Source organism: Ostrea edulis, chromosome 3, assembly GCF_947568905.1.
Source record: "Ostrea edulis chromosome 3, xbOstEdul1.1, whole genome shotgun sequence".
Taxonomy (NCBI): Eukaryota; Metazoa; Mollusca; class Bivalvia; order Ostreida; family Ostreidae; genus Ostrea; species Ostrea edulis.
The window spans coordinates 97,462,506-97,480,664 of record NC_079166.1 but is presented as its reverse complement, the minus strand read 5'-3'; the positions used below and the strand labels follow the sequence as shown (position 1 = coordinate 97,480,664).

The 18,159-nt window shown below is 35.6% G+C and overlaps 1 protein-coding gene across 15 annotated transcripts in view; it reads right to left on the bottom strand.

The window, feature by feature from the left end:
- LOC125673035 (intermembrane lipid transfer protein VPS13A-like) overlaps nucleotides 1–18,159 on the bottom strand; it is a 159,597-nt gene that overhangs the window by 66,651 nt on the left and 74,787 nt on the right. For 11 of the 15 annotated variants that reach the window (XM_056159636.1, XM_056159629.1, XM_056159634.1 and 8 more), the window contains 9 exons: nucleotides 14,890–15,048; nucleotides 13,608–13,698; nucleotides 12,591–12,763; nucleotides 11,258–11,386; nucleotides 10,141–10,357; nucleotides 5,592–5,810; nucleotides 4,549–4,718; nucleotides 3,368–3,436; nucleotides 1,374–1,415 (listed from right to left, as the gene is read on the bottom strand). In XM_056159636.1, coding sequence (XP_056015611.1) covers nucleotides 1,374–1,415; nucleotides 3,368–3,436; nucleotides 4,549–4,718; nucleotides 5,592–5,810; nucleotides 10,141–10,357; nucleotides 11,258–11,386; nucleotides 12,591–12,763; nucleotides 13,608–13,698; nucleotides 14,890–15,048 — 1,269 coding nt within the window. Of the gene's footprint in view, nucleotides 1–1,373; nucleotides 1,416–3,367; nucleotides 3,437–4,548; nucleotides 4,719–5,157; nucleotides 5,206–5,591; nucleotides 5,811–10,140; nucleotides 10,358–11,257; nucleotides 11,387–12,590; nucleotides 12,764–13,607; nucleotides 13,699–14,889; nucleotides 15,049–18,159 lie in introns of all 15 variants that reach the window. The other 4 variants (XM_056159637.1, XM_056159638.1, XM_056159639.1 and 1 more) reach the window with 2 other exon arrangements.

Sequence of the window (18,159 nt, the reverse complement as noted above, 5' to 3'; positions counted from 1 at the left end):
TCTCTGATTACAGAGGTATTATACAACGAATCTCTGATTACAGAGGTATACAATGAATCTCTGATTACAGAGGTATACAATGAATCTCTGATTACAGAGGCATACAATGAATCTCTAATTACAGAGGCATACAATGAATCTCTGATTACAGAGGTATACAATGAATCTCTGATTACTGAGGTTTTATACAATGAATCTCTGATTACAGAGGCATACAATGAATCTCTGATTAGGGAGGCATACAATGAATCTCTGATTACAGAGGTATTATACAATGAATCTCTGATTACAGAGGTATTATACAATGAATCTCTGATTACAGAGGTATTATACAATGAATCTCTGATTACAGAGGTATTATACAATGAATCTCTGATTACAGAGGCATACAATGAATCTCTGATTACAGAGGTATTATACAATGAATCTCTGATTACAGAGGTATTATACAATGAATCTCTGATTACAGAGGTATTATACAATGAATCTCTGATTACAGAGGCATACAATGAATCTCTGATTACAGAGGTATACAATGAATCTCTGATTACAGAGGCATACAATGAATCTCTGATTACAGAGGTATTATACAATGAATCTCTGATTACAGAGGTATACAATGAATCTCTGATTACAGAGGCATACAATGAATCTCTAATTACAGAGGCATACAATGAATCTCTGATTACAGAGGTATTATACAATGAATCTCTGATTACAGAGGCATACAATGAATCTCTGATTACAGAGGTATTATACAATGAATCTCTGATTACAGAGGTATTATACAATGAATCTCTGATTACAGAGGCATACAATGAATCTCTGATTACAGAGGCATACAATGAATCTCTGATTACAGAGGCATACAATGAATCTCTGATTACAGAGGCATACAATGAATCTCTGATTACAGAGGTATTATACAATGAATCTCTGATTACAGAGGTATTATACAATGAATCTCTGATTACAGAGGTATTATACAATGAATCTCTGATTACAGAGGCATACAATGAATCTCTGATTACAGAGGCATACAATGAATCTCTGATTACAGAGGTATTATACAATGAATCTCTGATTACAGAGGTATTATACAATGAATCTCTGATTACAGAGGCATACAATGAATCTCTGATTACAGAGGCATACAATGAATCTCTGATTAGGGAGGTATACAAGGTATCGCTTTGTTTTATATTAGGAAATTTATCATGTGAAAATGCAACACCTCACTCTAAATATTTAAATAGATTAGCAGGCCCCAGTTTTTCCTGCTTAGTTACCTATACACATTGCTTAGTTACCTATACACATTGCTTAGTTACCTATACACATTGTTTAGTTACCTATACACATGTACAACTTACCTTAACATCTGGATGTAGAGTCACTGAAGCATTGACACCAAGCTGAAATACGAATTTCAATATAATGATTATATCTAGATAACAAGAGGCCCATGGGCCGCAACAGTCATCTGAGTATATACACGTTTTATTCTATAGGAATCATTCTGTTATCTGCATGCTTTGTTTATACTTCTCCATTCTTATACTGTGTACTAGATGAGAGATGCATATTTTATGATTTACATTTCTTCTGTATGACAGTCAGTTTTACTCCATCACAGAAATGCAATTCTCTATTGGAGTTATAAAAGGATATTTTTTTTGACAGTTTTCAAAGAGGGCCTATTGCTTATTATACTAGGAAATCATGCAAACAGCTTGCTTACATGATGTCCAGGAGTAAACATTTTCTGAAGTTCAACAATCACATGATCAACAAAGCCACATACTGGGACCTGAACCCAGGGGTAATAAATTCCACTCATTATAATCATACAAAAAGTGAGACCATTAATTAGCCAAAACAAGCACAGATAACTCACAAGAAAATATTTTTGGAGTTCCTGCAAAGTCAATCCCCTCAGAGAGACATTTTCATCTGTTATAAATCAAAGTGCCTAAATACCTAAGTAACTACTGACCACAAATCTCCATAAACAAGGGCTGTTCGATATGTAATGTGTATTGTACGATATCTCAAAGCATTCGACTCAAATAGTGAAATGAACATTACATCCCTTCAAAGTATTCTCCGCAGTTTTAAATACATAATTTCAATCTCTGAATCCATTTCTGAAATGCGTCATGGTACGCTGATTTAGGTAGACCTCTGAGGCACTGACTGATAGCTGAGCCAAAGGTTTGTCAGGAATTATAACGACGACCAGATAAGAACTTTTAAAGTTTTGGAAAAAGTCGCATGGGACTAGATCTGGAGAGTATGGTGGGTGTGGCAAAACGGTAACCTTCTCCGACTTCAAAAATTGCTTCACAAGCTCAAATGTATGTGATGGAGCATTATCATGAAGTAGACGAACATGCCTAAATCCTGACACAGGGCGTCGTTTATGATATTTCTTGAGCTATTTTACTACTACCGACCTGTAAGACTTTTGCCCTTCGGCACCGAATTGTGTACAGCTATATCATCACATGAGAAGAATATGCAATAAAGAACCTTCTTCGTGCTTATGGTTCTTTTGGCAACTACAGGCCTTCTACTGTGTTTAGTTAGCCATATTTTGCTTCCAATTTTTCTTACTGGTTTGAAATAGTGAACCCATGTTTCGTCACCAGTAACAATGTTTGCAAATTGTCTTTGATTGAATTTGGGAAACATTTTGTGCAATTGCTTAGCGGTTTGTACACGTACCCGTTTTTGGTCATCTGTCAAATTGATATATATTATGCAATATCCGTCTGGCAGAAATCTTTCGTACTTTCAAAATACGCATCAGAATGAAATGCACCCACGATAGCGATATGCCAACAGCTTTGGCAATATCACGAATCGTGTATCTGCCAACACTTTCAATTATTTCACTGACGTTTGAGACATTTGCCTTGCCTGTTACAGTCACAGGTCGGCCAGATTTTGCTGCATCTTTGACAGACTCTGTGCCAGTCTGAAATTTCTTTCTCCACCTACGAACTGTCTCATAACATACCTTATCAGACCCATAAACTTCCCCAAATTCAGTAAAAATCTGCATTACTGAATGACCAAGTTTTGTGTAAACTTTTATATAAGCTCTAATTTCTTCAATATTCTCAACCCGTTTCCCAACCATTTTTACAACTGTACAGGGGTCAATGACTGGCTCTATTGAAATGACTTTAAGTTTAAAACTGTGTGGAGCTGAAGAATCATGTTTATACCGTTGGAACGATATTGAATAGCGCTATTCAAGAGTATCATTATCCATGAAATCGTGCAAAGCGTTATCGCGCTGTGGTACAATACACATTACATATCGAACAGCCCTCGTAAACTGCTATACATATTGTACAACCTTATTGAAGATCTGCAGAGCGGGTAGGTTGATGGTGTCCATTTCCAGAGTCTCTGGCTCCGTCATTGCCTGTGAATAAAATGGTGGAAAATGTAACAAGTGAACAGTCTTGCTACATTTCATTGTTCTGATTCAGTCTCGTGCAGTCATGTCAGATTCTATTGTAGCGATTGTGAGCGTATCTAAGGATCTGATTTTAATTAGACTGCTGATTCAGCCTCATGCAATTCAAGATTGAACAAAATAAGCTGAACATCATTGCATAAACATTTTGAATATGTTGGAATATAATTTCTTTTGCATAATTCAAAATTGTTTTGAAACATCGTAATTATGCAAATTAACATTATTGCAATGAATGATTTATAAAATTTCTATGAAATAAACACTTATACTGATATATGTAAAAACCATGGGCTAACATCCAGTGAGACCATGGATTTATTGTGTAGTCGTATTAGTTACAGTACAAATCCCTTTGATCATTATGGCCTACATTCAGTGACTCGTAAGGAGGGCTTCAGCTGGGCTGACCTTGGTGTACTGTGGGGTGACACATTCAGTACGTGTTACAAACCTTGTTGATGCGAGTACAATGATGGCCTGTGGGGTGACACATTCAGTGTTACACACCTTGCTGATGTGAGTACATTGATGACCTGTGGGGTGACACATTCAGTGTTACAAACCTTGTTGATGTGAGTACATTGATGACCTGTGGGGTGACACATTGTTACAAACCTTGTTGATGTGAGTACATTGATGGCCTGTGGGGTGACACATTCAGTATTACACACCTTGTTGATGTGAGTACATTGATGGCCTGTGGGGTGACACATTCAGTATTACACACCTTGCTGATGTGAGTACATTGATGGCCTGTGGGGTGACACATTCAGTATTACACACCTTGCTGATGTGAGTACATTGATGGCCTGTGGGGTGACACATTCAGTATTACACACCTTGTTGATGTGAGTACATTGATGGCCTGTGGGGTGACACATTCAGTATTACACACCTTGTTGATGTGAGTACATTGATGACCTGTGGGGTGACACATTGTTACAAACCTTGTTGATGTGAGTACATTGATGGCCTGTGGGGTGACACATTGTTACAAACCTTGTTGATGTGAGTACATTGGTGACCTTTGGGGTGACACATTCAGTGTTACAAACCTTGTTGATATCAGTGAGTACATTGATGGCCTGTGGGGTCACGTTCAGCAGTAGTTGGTCCTGAGATGCCATGATGAAGTAGTAAGACTGGGGGACATCCTCTCCAGGCTCCGCCTCCTCTATAGTGTCTTGTTCAGATATCAACAGTGGAGCATCCACTTCATCTTGGTCTAAATCAATGTTTCAGAGGGTTTCTTTATAGCAGGCATTTAAAACTTCATTCCAAATTCATAACTTTTCTGATATAACTTCAAAATTTGATTACTGATAATTTGATTTCTATGATTTTATTTTAAATGAACAAAGCAATTCAATTCAAAGCCAAAATACAGTGAATGCAGTTGATGCTGATAATGAAACCACATAGAAATAAATTTTCACACAGGCCAGAAGAAAGCATTATATTAATAGCAGGACAAACCTTTTATGCACTTTGTATAGTTTAACATATTGTATATAAATTTCAACATGCTTGTTTAAAATTTTGGTACCAAAAGAAAACAGAAATTTTCTCTTGCAAGTTACACGTAGAACTGTTTAATCATTTGAATAATACATGGTAAAAAAAAACAAAAAACTATGGAGGGATAAAATGAAACAAGAAATGACCTTCTCTGGGTGGAGTGAGACAGTGAGGACAGGAAGTAACTCTTCTGTCTGAAAACAACAAAAGGTAGGCCAAGCATGTGATGGAGGGAAAATTTGAATCTGCTGAAACAAAATACCAGCATGGGAAGAAAGTGAAATAAAAAAAAAAAAACCAAAGAATTAAAATTCCATGCAAAATATGTTACATATTTTCCTGAGTTGTCATAAACGTACTGCACATACCACTCACATTCAAACTTAAATGTAATCTAATTCAAATTTTAAGATAGAAAATGAACATTAATGAAAAATTAATATGAAACCAAAATGCACAGCTACCTATAAATAAACACAAAACACCATTAGTGAATAGGATGAATAAATGCATGCTAGATTCATGGAATTACAAGATGCAGGCAGAAGCATTGTTGGACTGAAAACAACAGCTGTTATACCCCGTGCAGCCTGCATGGGCCCCTTAGGAGTCAGAAACACGGGTTTGTCCAGGGAGGGATCAAACAGTTCATCGTTATCATCCGTGTCACTGATGTCAGCATCCTCGCTGCTGTCATCGTCAGAGAAAATTCCCCCCAGTTTGTTTGTAATGCTCTGAATGAGTCCATCAGGCTCGGTGTCAGACTCCCCTTGTATACTGGCCTGGTGACTCAATGATTCTGTAAAATCACACGCTCACTGTCAAATCTGTACCTAATCCTGTAAAATCTCACGCTTACCATTAAATCTGTACTTAATTCTGTAAAATCTCATGCTCACCATCAAATCTGTACTTAATTCTGTAAAATCTCATGCTCACCATCAAATCTGTACTTAATTCTGTAAATCAAATCTGTACTTAATTCTGTAAATCTCACGCTCACCATCAAATCTGTACCTAATTCTGTAAATCAAATCTGTACCTAATCCTGTAAAATCTCACGCTCACCATCAAATCTGTACCTAATTCTGTAAATCAAATCTGTACCTAATCCTGTAAAATCTCACGCTCACCATCAAATCTGTACCTAATTCTGTAAAATCTCTCGCTCACCATCAAATCTGTACTTAATTCTGTAAAATCTCACACTCATCATCAAATCTGTACCTAATTCTGTAAAATCAAATCTGTACCTAATTCTGTAAAATCAAATCTGTACCTAATTCTGTAAAATCTCACGCTCACCATCAAATCTGTACCTAATTCTGTAAATCAAATCTGTACCTAATTCTGTAAAATCTCATGCTCACCATCAAATCTGTACTTAATTCTGTAAAATCTCACACTCACCGTCAAATCTGTACCTAATTCTGTAAAATCTCACGCTCACCATCAAATCTGTACTTAATTCTGTAAAATCTCACGCTCACCATCAAATCTGTACCTAATTCTGTAAATCAAATCTGTACCTAATTCTGTAAAATCTCACGCTCACCATCAAATCTGTACCTAATTCTGTAAATCAAATCTGTACCTAATTCTGTAAAATCTCACGCTCACCATCAAATCTGTACTTAATTCTGTAAAATCTCACGCTCACCATCAAATCTGTACCTAATTCTGTAAATTCTCACGCTCACCATCAAATCTGTACTTAATTCTGTAAAATCAAATCTGTACTTAATTCTGTAAAATCTCACGCTGACCATCAAATCTGTACCTAATTCTGTAAAATCTCACGCTGACCATCAAATCTGTACCTAATTCTGTAAAATCTCACGCTCACTGTCAAATCTGTACCTAATTCTGTAAAATCTCACGCTCACCATCAAATCTGTACTTAATTCTGTAAAATCAAATCTGTACTTAATTCTGTAAAATCTCACGCAGACCATCAAATCTGTACCTAATTCTGTAAAATCTCACGCTCACCATCAAATCTGTACTTAATTCTGTAAAATCAAATCTGTACTTAATTCTGTAAAATCTCACGCTCACCATCAAATCTGTACTTAATTCTGTAAAATCTCACGCTCACCATCAAATCTGTACCTAATTCTGTAAAATCACACGCTCACCATCAAATCTGTACTTAATTCTGTAAATCAAATCTGTACCTAATTCTGTAAAATCTCATGCTCACCATCAAATCTGTACTTAATTCTGTAAATCAAATCTGTACCTAATTCTGTAAAATCGAATATGTACCTAATTCTGTAAAATCACACTCTCACCATCAAATCTGTACCTATTCACAAGACTATCTCATGGGTAAAGTCTCCATATTGTAATATCACAATGTCATGCTCACCACAAATCTGTACCTATTCACAAGACTATCTCATGGGTAAAGTCTCCATATTGTAATATCACAATGTCATGCTCACCACAAATCTGTACCTATTCACAAGACTATCTCATGGGTAAAGTCTCCATATTGTAATATCACATGCTCACCACAAATCTGTACCTAATTCAAAGCACCACTCATGGTGATTCTAAAATCACATGCTCACACCAAAATTTCCATAGCTGCATTTCACAGCTAACATCTCCATACTCTCTCTCAGGGGAAACAATCTGACAGGATGGAATCAAACTTGAATTCCTTGATTATGGTTGTAAATGTAAAATTTCATGAATAGAGGTAACTTAATGAAAAATGGTTGTAAATTTAAAATTAAGAATTTAATAATTAGTTTTCAAACATAAGACAACCAACACCTACATGTGTATGAAATAAAGCCATTATTTTTGTGGGCAAAATATTATTCTATATTATCTGATCTATTTCACTAAATAAATTCATCTGCAATTAAAGACCAAAAACTTACCTGTTCTTCAATCAGAAACCTTGTTACCAATGTCAATAAAATATAACATTGACTTCATTCAAAGATTATATGTTCTCCAATCAGAAACCTTGTTACTGATGTCAATAAAATATAACATTGACTTCATTCAAAGATTATACTTTCTCCAATCAGAAACCTTGTTACTGATGTCAATAAAATATAACATTGACTTCATTCAAAGATTATACTTTCTCCAATCAGAAACCTTGTTACTGATGTCAATAAAATATAACATTGACTTCATTCAAAGATTATACTTTCTCCAATCAGAAACCTTGTTACTGATGTCAATAAAATATAACATTGACTTCATTCAAAGATTATACTTTCTATTTGAATACTGTGACATGCAGTACAAACAGTATTGATAGAGCACTAACTGTCATTATAGTACTGTGAGATACATGTACATGCAGTACAAACGGTACTGATAAAGCACTGAGATACATGTAGTTATACACTGCAGCAGAGTATATATCAACACAAGGCATTGTGGGTAACATCTCTATTAGAAAATCCGAATCACGAATATCAAATTTCATAACCATGCATGAAATTTTCAAGTACAGTTCAACTGCAGAATCTCGAACACCGACATCTCGAATACCATGGATATGTCGAAGTGATTTGGAAATCCCAACCACTTATTCTTTAAGTATTTTACCCTTGATATCTCAAATATTTGGATATCTGGAGGTTTTTTCTTGGTCCCATCAAGTTCCGAGAAAACGAGGTTTGGCTATGTAATATCAGATGTTATAATATGATTGAATAATTCCAATTTCTCTGATTGGCTGAGATCATACAAAGCAGAGAAAACAGAATGTTAAGATCACTCCATGTGGCTTGTTCTAGGTAAATATAACACTTGATTTTCCCCTATATTTGACTAAAACTAAATTAGGAAATTCCCCAAATTTTTATGATTGGTTATAATTACTTTTTGGTCATTCAATGAAAGTTTGTATCGTCTTACACTTTAACTGTAGACCAAGTGTTGTTCAATGATTTAAATCACTCAATCACATGATAGAGGGATTATCATTTTTAAGGTCAATTCATGGTTTTAGCTTCCTGAGAAATACCATGTTTATTAGTGTCAATAACTGTATGTTACTCTGAGAAATACCATGTTTATTAGTGTCAATAACTGTATGTTACTCTGAGAAATACCATGTCTATTAGTGTCAATCACTGTATGTTACTCTGAGAAATACCATGTTTATTAGTGTCAATAACTGTATGTTACTCTGAGAAATACCATGTCTATTAGTGTCAATAACTGTATGTTACTCTGAGATGCACATTAAATGATGCTACTTTGTGAAGAACAAATCAGAAAAAGGGTCATCCTTACAAGTCAAGGTTTTGTGATTACGTACACTCCGCACAAACCCTTGACGAATGTAGCTATTTGAATTTTGGGCTCAGGAGTCTGCATTTCATTGGGTCCAAGTCGTACACTGGAGCCAATCAAAATACAGTTCTCATTCTAAACACGCGGTAAACATAAACAATGAGGACTGCGAACAAAAGAAGGCAAGTTCTTCAATTTTTTCAACTTCTTGTCACATATGTAATATATCAACTTAAACAATCACCGCTGTTTTCTCTCTCTAGACGATGGAGATCAGCCATCTTTGTGCTCAGTCCGAAATTCATTTTGAAAAGAGACCATTTCATCTGACAGTTTAATTTTAGCATATTACGCATTGCAAATCTTGAGCCCGAAATTTAAATAGCTACATTCATCAAGGGTTTCTGTGGAGTGTACGTAATCACAAAAACTTGACTTGTGAGGATGAAAAACGGCACAGCTTATTATTTTAGCACATTGCCAATGTAGCACACACTCTCTAACTGAAGTTTTGTTTAGCCTAATCATGAAAACTAAGTGATTAGAGAAATCTACATTTTGGTTCAACCGTACATTAACACTCCTGCTTCCATACCGAAGATTTACATACTTATCACGTACACAGGTGACTATAAAATACAACTGTCGCTCAAATAAATAAACACAAAGTAAATCATGCTTTTGTATTTTGTGGATGTGAGTTTGAGGGTAGGTTCCCACAAATACAACAAAAATCCACACCCATCAACCCATCTGAATAAAACTTGTGATTTTAGAGTATTAGAAACACCACTCTCATCAAGTTAATGTGAACAGACACTTTTCAACAAAACTCACAACAAGTTCTTCATACTCACCGAGACTACGCTCACTGGCCAGCCTTGACGCCCTCCCTGTTAGTTTTGGTCGTAGGACGGTCATCTCAGTGGACTCGTCCGTCTCCGACTCCGAGGAACTGGGTCGATTTAAGCTTCTGTGTAGGAGCTGTTGGACGTCATTCCGGAGACAGTCCTCCATATTGAAGTTTTCCTGCACATGATTGAAGGCCATGGGGTAGCTTCGGCCCTTCACGATCTGTAAGCACAACAAGAGTTGAGTCATTCATTTCTTCGATACACTGACCCTACTGAGGACCGCAGACAATCTGTGTACAGTGTAAGAGTAGATATATTAGTCTGATGTTAGTTCACTGAGGTCACAGAGTGACTAACTGAGGCCGGCTCCAGTCTAGACTTGATTTATTAATCAGATATTCTAACTGAGGGCAACTGAGTAGTTCCTACTTTTCACAAGCAAGTATACAAGTAAACAGGGCAACATAGATCTACTCATTTGATACAATGACTGCGATCCATACAATCATTTTTATATTTAACAAATTGTATAATTTGAAAGCAAACAGAATTCGTAACAGTTTACTCTGAATCTAAGCTCTTAATGAGTCCTCCTCCACTGTTGGTCAATACAAACCTTAATGTTGGCCAATACAAACTTTGACAGTGGCCCTCCACAGTTTATAGGTCTCTACTATCTAACTTAAAAAATTCCAAACTTGCCCAACTTTCTATTTTGTATTGCTTATAGGAGTTATAAGATTGATCACTGTTTGTTATCTTCGCCTTTCATCAATACAAGCCTTGATAGTGGCCCTCCGAGGTTTATAGATTTCTACTATCTAACATACAAAATTCATCAATACAAAACTTGATAGTGCCCCTCCACAGTCTGAAAAAGCCTGTCACCTCAAAATCAGACTCTTATCTTTGCAAACGTTGATAACAGCCCATCAATTTCTGAGATACCTACTGTCTCAAACAATGTAGAATCTCTCTCTACAAACCTTGATAACAGCCCACCATGGTATGTAGACGCTCACTGTATAAATCAAAGAATCTCTCACTACAAACCTTGATAATGGCCCACCACGGTCTGTAGACGCCCATTGTCACAAACAAAGAATCTCTCACTACAAACCTTGATAACGGCCCACCACGGTCTGTAGACGCCCACAGTCTCACACACGGGTTCTATCAGGGGTTCCCAGACACTCAGCCTCTCATTGAAGTAAGATGCTTTCAGTTCTATGTCAGCCTTCATGTGTAACTAAAGCAAGAAAATTTAACTTTTAAAACATATAAACAGTTTCCACTAAAAATCTCAGACCTGACGTTAGAATACAAGTTTTCGTTTGATCATTAAGCATCTGTATACTTACACGTAACTATGTATTCATTGTATTTGACACGAAAAGTAGAATATTGGTGAAGTAACAAGGAGGAAGGTTATTCTTCTCTTTTTTCATTCATCTTTAATAATACTTTACTTGCAATACTATTAATACATTGTATTTAGTGTGAATCATACAATAATTATCAATCCCCAAAGAAAAGTTTGAGTTCCATTCAGGTATTGACAAGCATACTGGAAACCCACAGACATTCTCCATCAGTTATCAAACAATAATTATGGAGATTGTAACAAAACACAGGTCCTGGATCAATCATACAGCAGGGTTTGACACTAAGGCACGTCCGACCGACCGAGTCTACTAAATGATCGGGTAAAATGTCGATTTACTAGTCCGACTGGTCGTGTCAAAAAAATAAACAAGAAACTACTTTAAACCGTAAGATATTTTATTCTTAACTACAAGAAAATAACTGTAAAGAGTTTGCAAGCAATCTTGAACCGTGTGATGGAATAATTTTTATTTTTAGTTCTAATAAATATGTTGCGGTTGGTGTTTCACGACATCTACTCGATGTTAATTTTAAACATTTTATTTGAATTGACTATAATAAAGTGTTTATCAATTTATAAATTACGTCGTAAACAGCTATTTATCGTGTTGACATATGTGCGGGAATGTCTCTATATTTAAATACGACTTCTCGTCCTCAAGGAAAGACGTCCCAGGAGAAAAAAGAAAAGGCTAGGAAGAAACAAAGCAGGGCTTATGAAATATGAATTTAATAAAAAGCCGGTTGAGGTCATTTTATACTAAATAGACTAAAGAATATCCGTGACGGGTAGAATTTAAAGAAACAGAAAACGTGTTTGAAAATCAAATTGAATGACGAGACTTAGATATTTTTGAGACAATTAAATACGTTTTGGTTCAAACTTAACGTTTGTCATTTAAATGAAGTATTTAAATATGGAGAAACTATCAGTTTTTGTCTGGAAAGTTGGTCAGGGCTAGTGGATATAAAGTCAGGTCTAGTAAATATCATTTGAAGTAGCCCGACTGGTCTAGTGCTCAAAAAAGTAAATGTCAAACCCTGTACAGTATATAACCAGCACAAACCTGTTTCGACCAGTCCTGGATGGTGCTATCCAGTGAGCAAAACACGTGGAGCAGATCCACATGGTGATCCAGATTCCGGATCCGGAAGTATACATCAATCTTCTCCACATTGACCACCAGTGTCTCTGAGGGGGCTCTCCGGGGCAGAAGGGGGTTGTTGGGCTCGTCTGGGTCTGAATAAAGAAGTTCAATTTGTGTCAGAATAATTGTACTCTCTCGATGTATCAGTTACACATGTAAATAGAATGCATATTTTCTCGGTGTCTTCTGCCCCGTACAAGTTAATGAACATCAATATGTTTTCCCAAAATAAAAAGATGTAAGGGTGAGCTTTTAAGTTGCTGTTAACTTTCAATAAATAAATGGCAAATACATGCTGTGAAGCATCCGGTATTTTCCGTGCAGCTCTTTTCTGGGTTTCTAATAATAGACACAACTTATGATGTGAAAAATATAGAGCCATTTTCTGAATGAATTTGTACACGGTAGTGTAGTGGCCTATCTTGTCTGAGTGAGTTTGTGACAGTGACCTATTTTGTCTGAGTGAGTTTGTGACAGTGACCTATTTTGTCTGAGTGAGTTTGTGACAGTGTAGTGGCCTATTTTGTTTGAGAGAGTTTGTGACAGTGACCTATTTAGTTTGAGTTAGTTTGTGACAGTGACCTATTTTGTCTGAGTAAGATTGTGACAGTGACCTATTTTGTCTGAGTGAGTTTGTGACAGTGACCTATTTTGTCTGAGAGAGTTTGTGACAGTGACCTATTTTGTCTGAGTGAGTTTGTGACAGTGACCTATTTTGTCTGAGTGAGTTTGTGACAGTGACCTATTTTGTCTGGGTGAGTTTGTGACCGTAACCTATTTTGTCTGAGTGAGTTTGTGACAGTGACCTATTTTGTCTGAGTGAGTTTGTGACAGTGACCTAAAATAGGTCTGAGTGAGTTTGTGACAGTGACCTATTTTGTCTGAGTGAGTTTGTGACAGTGACCTATTTTGTCTGAGTGAGTTTGTGACAGTGACCTATTTTGTCCAGCCACTTCTGTGCTGAGGTCTGGTGGATACTCCAGAGGTTAGTAAAGGACTTCTTCTCCTGCCTGTCCTCAACTTCCTCCTAATAAGATGTCATAAATATTATTAAAATGTAATAATTACAGTGTTTCAGCTAATGATTCAATCCAAACTCTCAATCACAATATGTTAAATTCTCCAAAGTTTCCATCATATACCCAACGGAATGACACATTCCCAAACAAAGTTTTCATCATATACCCAATGGAATGACACATTCCCAAACAAAAACTTTTGATAATCAACAAATAATAAATAATTATAATAATAATACCATATTTATATAGCACCCTTTTCATACACTATGTATGCTCAAAGGTGCTTTACAATGCATATATACCTTACAACAGAATGTAAATTCCTCCTGTACTCATTACAGTGGATTAAATTAGGCAATAATGAACAAATTCCTGCTGTACTCGTTATAGTGGATTAAATTAGGCAATAATGAACAAATTCCTGTTGTACCTGTTACAGTGGATTAAATTAGGCAATAATGAACAAATTCCTGCTGTACTCGTTATAGTGGATTAAATTAGGCAATAATGAACAAATTCCTGTTGTACCTGTTACAGTGGATTAAATTAGGCAATAATGAACAAATTCCTGTTGTACCTGTTACAGTGGATTAAATTAGGCAATAATGAACAAATTCCTGCTGTACCGTTACAGTGGATTAAATTAGGCAATAATGAACAAATTCCTGCTGTACTCGTTATAGTGGATTAAATTAGGCAAAAATGAACAAATTCCGGCTGTACCTGTTACAGTGGATTAAATTAGGCAATAATGAACAAATTCCTGCTGTATCCGTTACAGTGGATTAAATTAGGCAATAATGAACAAATTCCTGCTGTACTCGTTATAGTGGATTAAATTAGGCAATAATGAACAAATTCCTGTTGTACCTGTTACAGTGGATTAAATTAGGCAATAATGAACAAATTCCTGCTGTACTCGTTATAGTGGATTAGATTAGGGACACTGTCCATTTCTGATCCTGCAACCCTTGGTTTACTCTTGCCTTCATGATTCAAAATGTTTACTGATTTCATCGCAATCAAATTTACATTGCATTCTAACTGTATATAAGATCTGGATTTTAACTGATTAATCAGTTTAGAAAAGATTCAGCTAATTGAAGCATTTAAGAATATAACAAAGTTGCGAGGGGAAGCTACGCTCTGCAGAGCTTTAGAGCCTTTATTCTAGATGTAAAATCTGCAGGAGATACCTTTGTGTCCTCCTCTGCAGTCAACATTCGTGAGACGTCGAACATGAGGCGGATGACCTGCGGTGACACGTAGACCTCCAAGACAGCCAGAGACACCTGGTGGTGAGCGTGGTTGTTAGCCACGCTTCGCTCAAAGTCCACCTGACAGGGCTGTATCACCTACAGTTACAACACACAAGGGTAGAAATTTGTTACTAAATAAAGTGCACTCCTCGTCAACACTCACACATAACTAGACAGAGTTTATCTACACTCACACATAACTAGACAGAGTTTATCTACACTCACACATAACTAGACAGAGTTTATCTACACTCACACATAACTACACAGAGTTTTATTAACACTCACACATAACTAGACAGAGTTTTATTACACTTACACATAACTACACAGAGTTTTATTACACTCACACATAACTAGACAGTTTTATTACACTCACACATAACTAGACAGAGTTTTATTACACTCACACATAACTACACAGAGTTTTATCTACACTCACACATAACTACACAGAGTTTTATCTACACTCACACATAACTAGACAGAGTTTTATTACACTCACACATAACTAGACAGAGTTTTATTACACTCACACATAACTAGACAGAGTTTATCTACACTCACACATAACTACACAGAGTTTATCTACACTCACACATAACTAGACAGAGTTTTATTTACGCTCACACATAACTACACAGAGTTTTATTACACTCACACATAACTAGACAGAGTTTTATTACACACACACATAACTAGACAGTGTTTTATTTACACTCACACATAACTAGACAGAGTTTTATTACACACACACATAACTAGACAGTGTTTTATTTACACTCACACATAACTAGACAGAGATTTATTACACTCACACATAACTAGACAGAGTTTTATCTACACTCACACATAACTAGACAGTTTTATTACACTCACACATAACTAGACAGTGTTTTATTTACACTCACACATAACTAGACAGAGTTTTATTACACTCACACATAACTACACAGAGTTTTATTACACTCACACATAACTAGACAGAGTTTTATTACACTCACACATAACTAGACAGAGTTTTATTACACTCACACATAACTAGACAGTTTTATTACACTCACACATAACTAGACAGTGTTTTATTTACACTCACACATAACTAGACAGAGTTTTATTACACTCACACATAACTAGATAGAGTTTTATTACACTCACACATAACTACACAGAGTTTTATCTACAATCACACATAACTAGACAGTTTTATTACACTCACACATAACTACACAGAGTTTTATTACACTCACACATAACTAGACAGAGTTTATCTACACTCACACATAACTAGACAGAGTTTTATCTACACTCACACCTAACTAGACAGAGTTTTATTACACTCACACATAACTACACAGAGTTTTATCTACACTCACACATAGCTAGGCAGAGTTTTATTACACTCACACATAACTAGACAGAGTTTTATTACACTCACACATAACTAGACAGTTTTATTACACTCACACATAACTAGACAGTGTTTTATTTACACTCACACATAACTAGACAGAGTTTTATTACACTCACACATAACTAGATAGAGTTTTATTACACTCACACATAACTAGACAGAGTTTTATCTACACTCACACATAACTACACAGAGTTTTATTACACTCACACATAACTAGACAGAGTTTTTCTACACTCACACATAACTACACAGAGTTTTATTACACTCACACATAACTAGACAGTTTATCTACACTCACACATAACTACACAGAGTTTTATTACACTCACACATAACTAGACAGAGTTTTATTACACTCACACATAACTAGACAGTTTTATTAGCACTCACACATAACTAGACAGAGTTTTATTACACTCACACATAACTAGACAGAGTTTTATTTACACTCACACATAACTAGACAGTTTTATTTACACTCACACATAACTACACAGAGTTTTATTACACTCTCACATAACTACACAGAGTTTTATTACACTCACACATAACTAGACAGAGTTTTATTACGCTCACACATAACTAGACAGAGTTTTATCTACACTCACACATAACTAGACAGAGTTTTATCTACACTCACACATAACTACACAGAGTTTTATTACACTCACACATAACTACACAGAGTTTTATTACACTCACACATAACTAGACAGAGTTTATCTACACTCACACATAACTAGACAGAGTTTTATTACACTCACACATAACTAGACAGTTTTATTACACTCACACATAACTAGACAGAGTTTTATTACACTCACACATAACTAGACAGAGTTTTATTACACTCACACATAACTAGACAGAGTTTTATTACACTCACGCATAACTACACAGAGTTTTATTACACTCACACATAACTAGACAGAGTTTTATTACACTCACACATAACTAGACAGAGTTTTATTACACTCACACATAACTAGACAGAGTTTTATTACACTCACACATAACTACACAGAGTTTTATTACACTCACACATAACTAGACAGAGTTTTATTACACTCACACATAACTAGACAGAGTTTTATTACACTCAAACATAACTAGACAGAGTTTTATCTACACTCACACATAACTAGACAGAGTTTTATTACACTCACACATAAATAGACAGAGTTTTATCTACACTCATACATAACTAGAGTTTTATTACACTCACACATAACTAGACAGAGTTTTATCTACACTCACACATAACTACACAGAGTTTTATTACACTCACACATAACTAGACAGAGTTTTTCTACACTCACACATAACTACACAGAGTTTTATTACACTCACACATAACTAGACAGTTTATCTACACTCACACATAACTACACAGAGTTTTATTACACTCACACATAACTAGACAGAGTTTTATTACACTCACACATAACTAGACAGTTTTATTAGCACTCACACATAACTAGACAGAGTTTTATTACACTCACACATAACTAGACAGAGTTTTATTTACACTCACACATAACTAGACAGTTTTATTTACACTCACACATAACTACACAGAGTTTTATTACACTCACACATAACTAGACATAGTTTATCTACACTCACACATAACTAGACAGAATTTATCTACACTCACACATAACTACACAGAGTTTTATTACACTCACACATAACTAGACAGAGTTTATCTACACTCACACATAACTAGACAGTTTTATTACACTCACACATAACTAGACAGAGTTTTATTACACTCACACATAACTAGA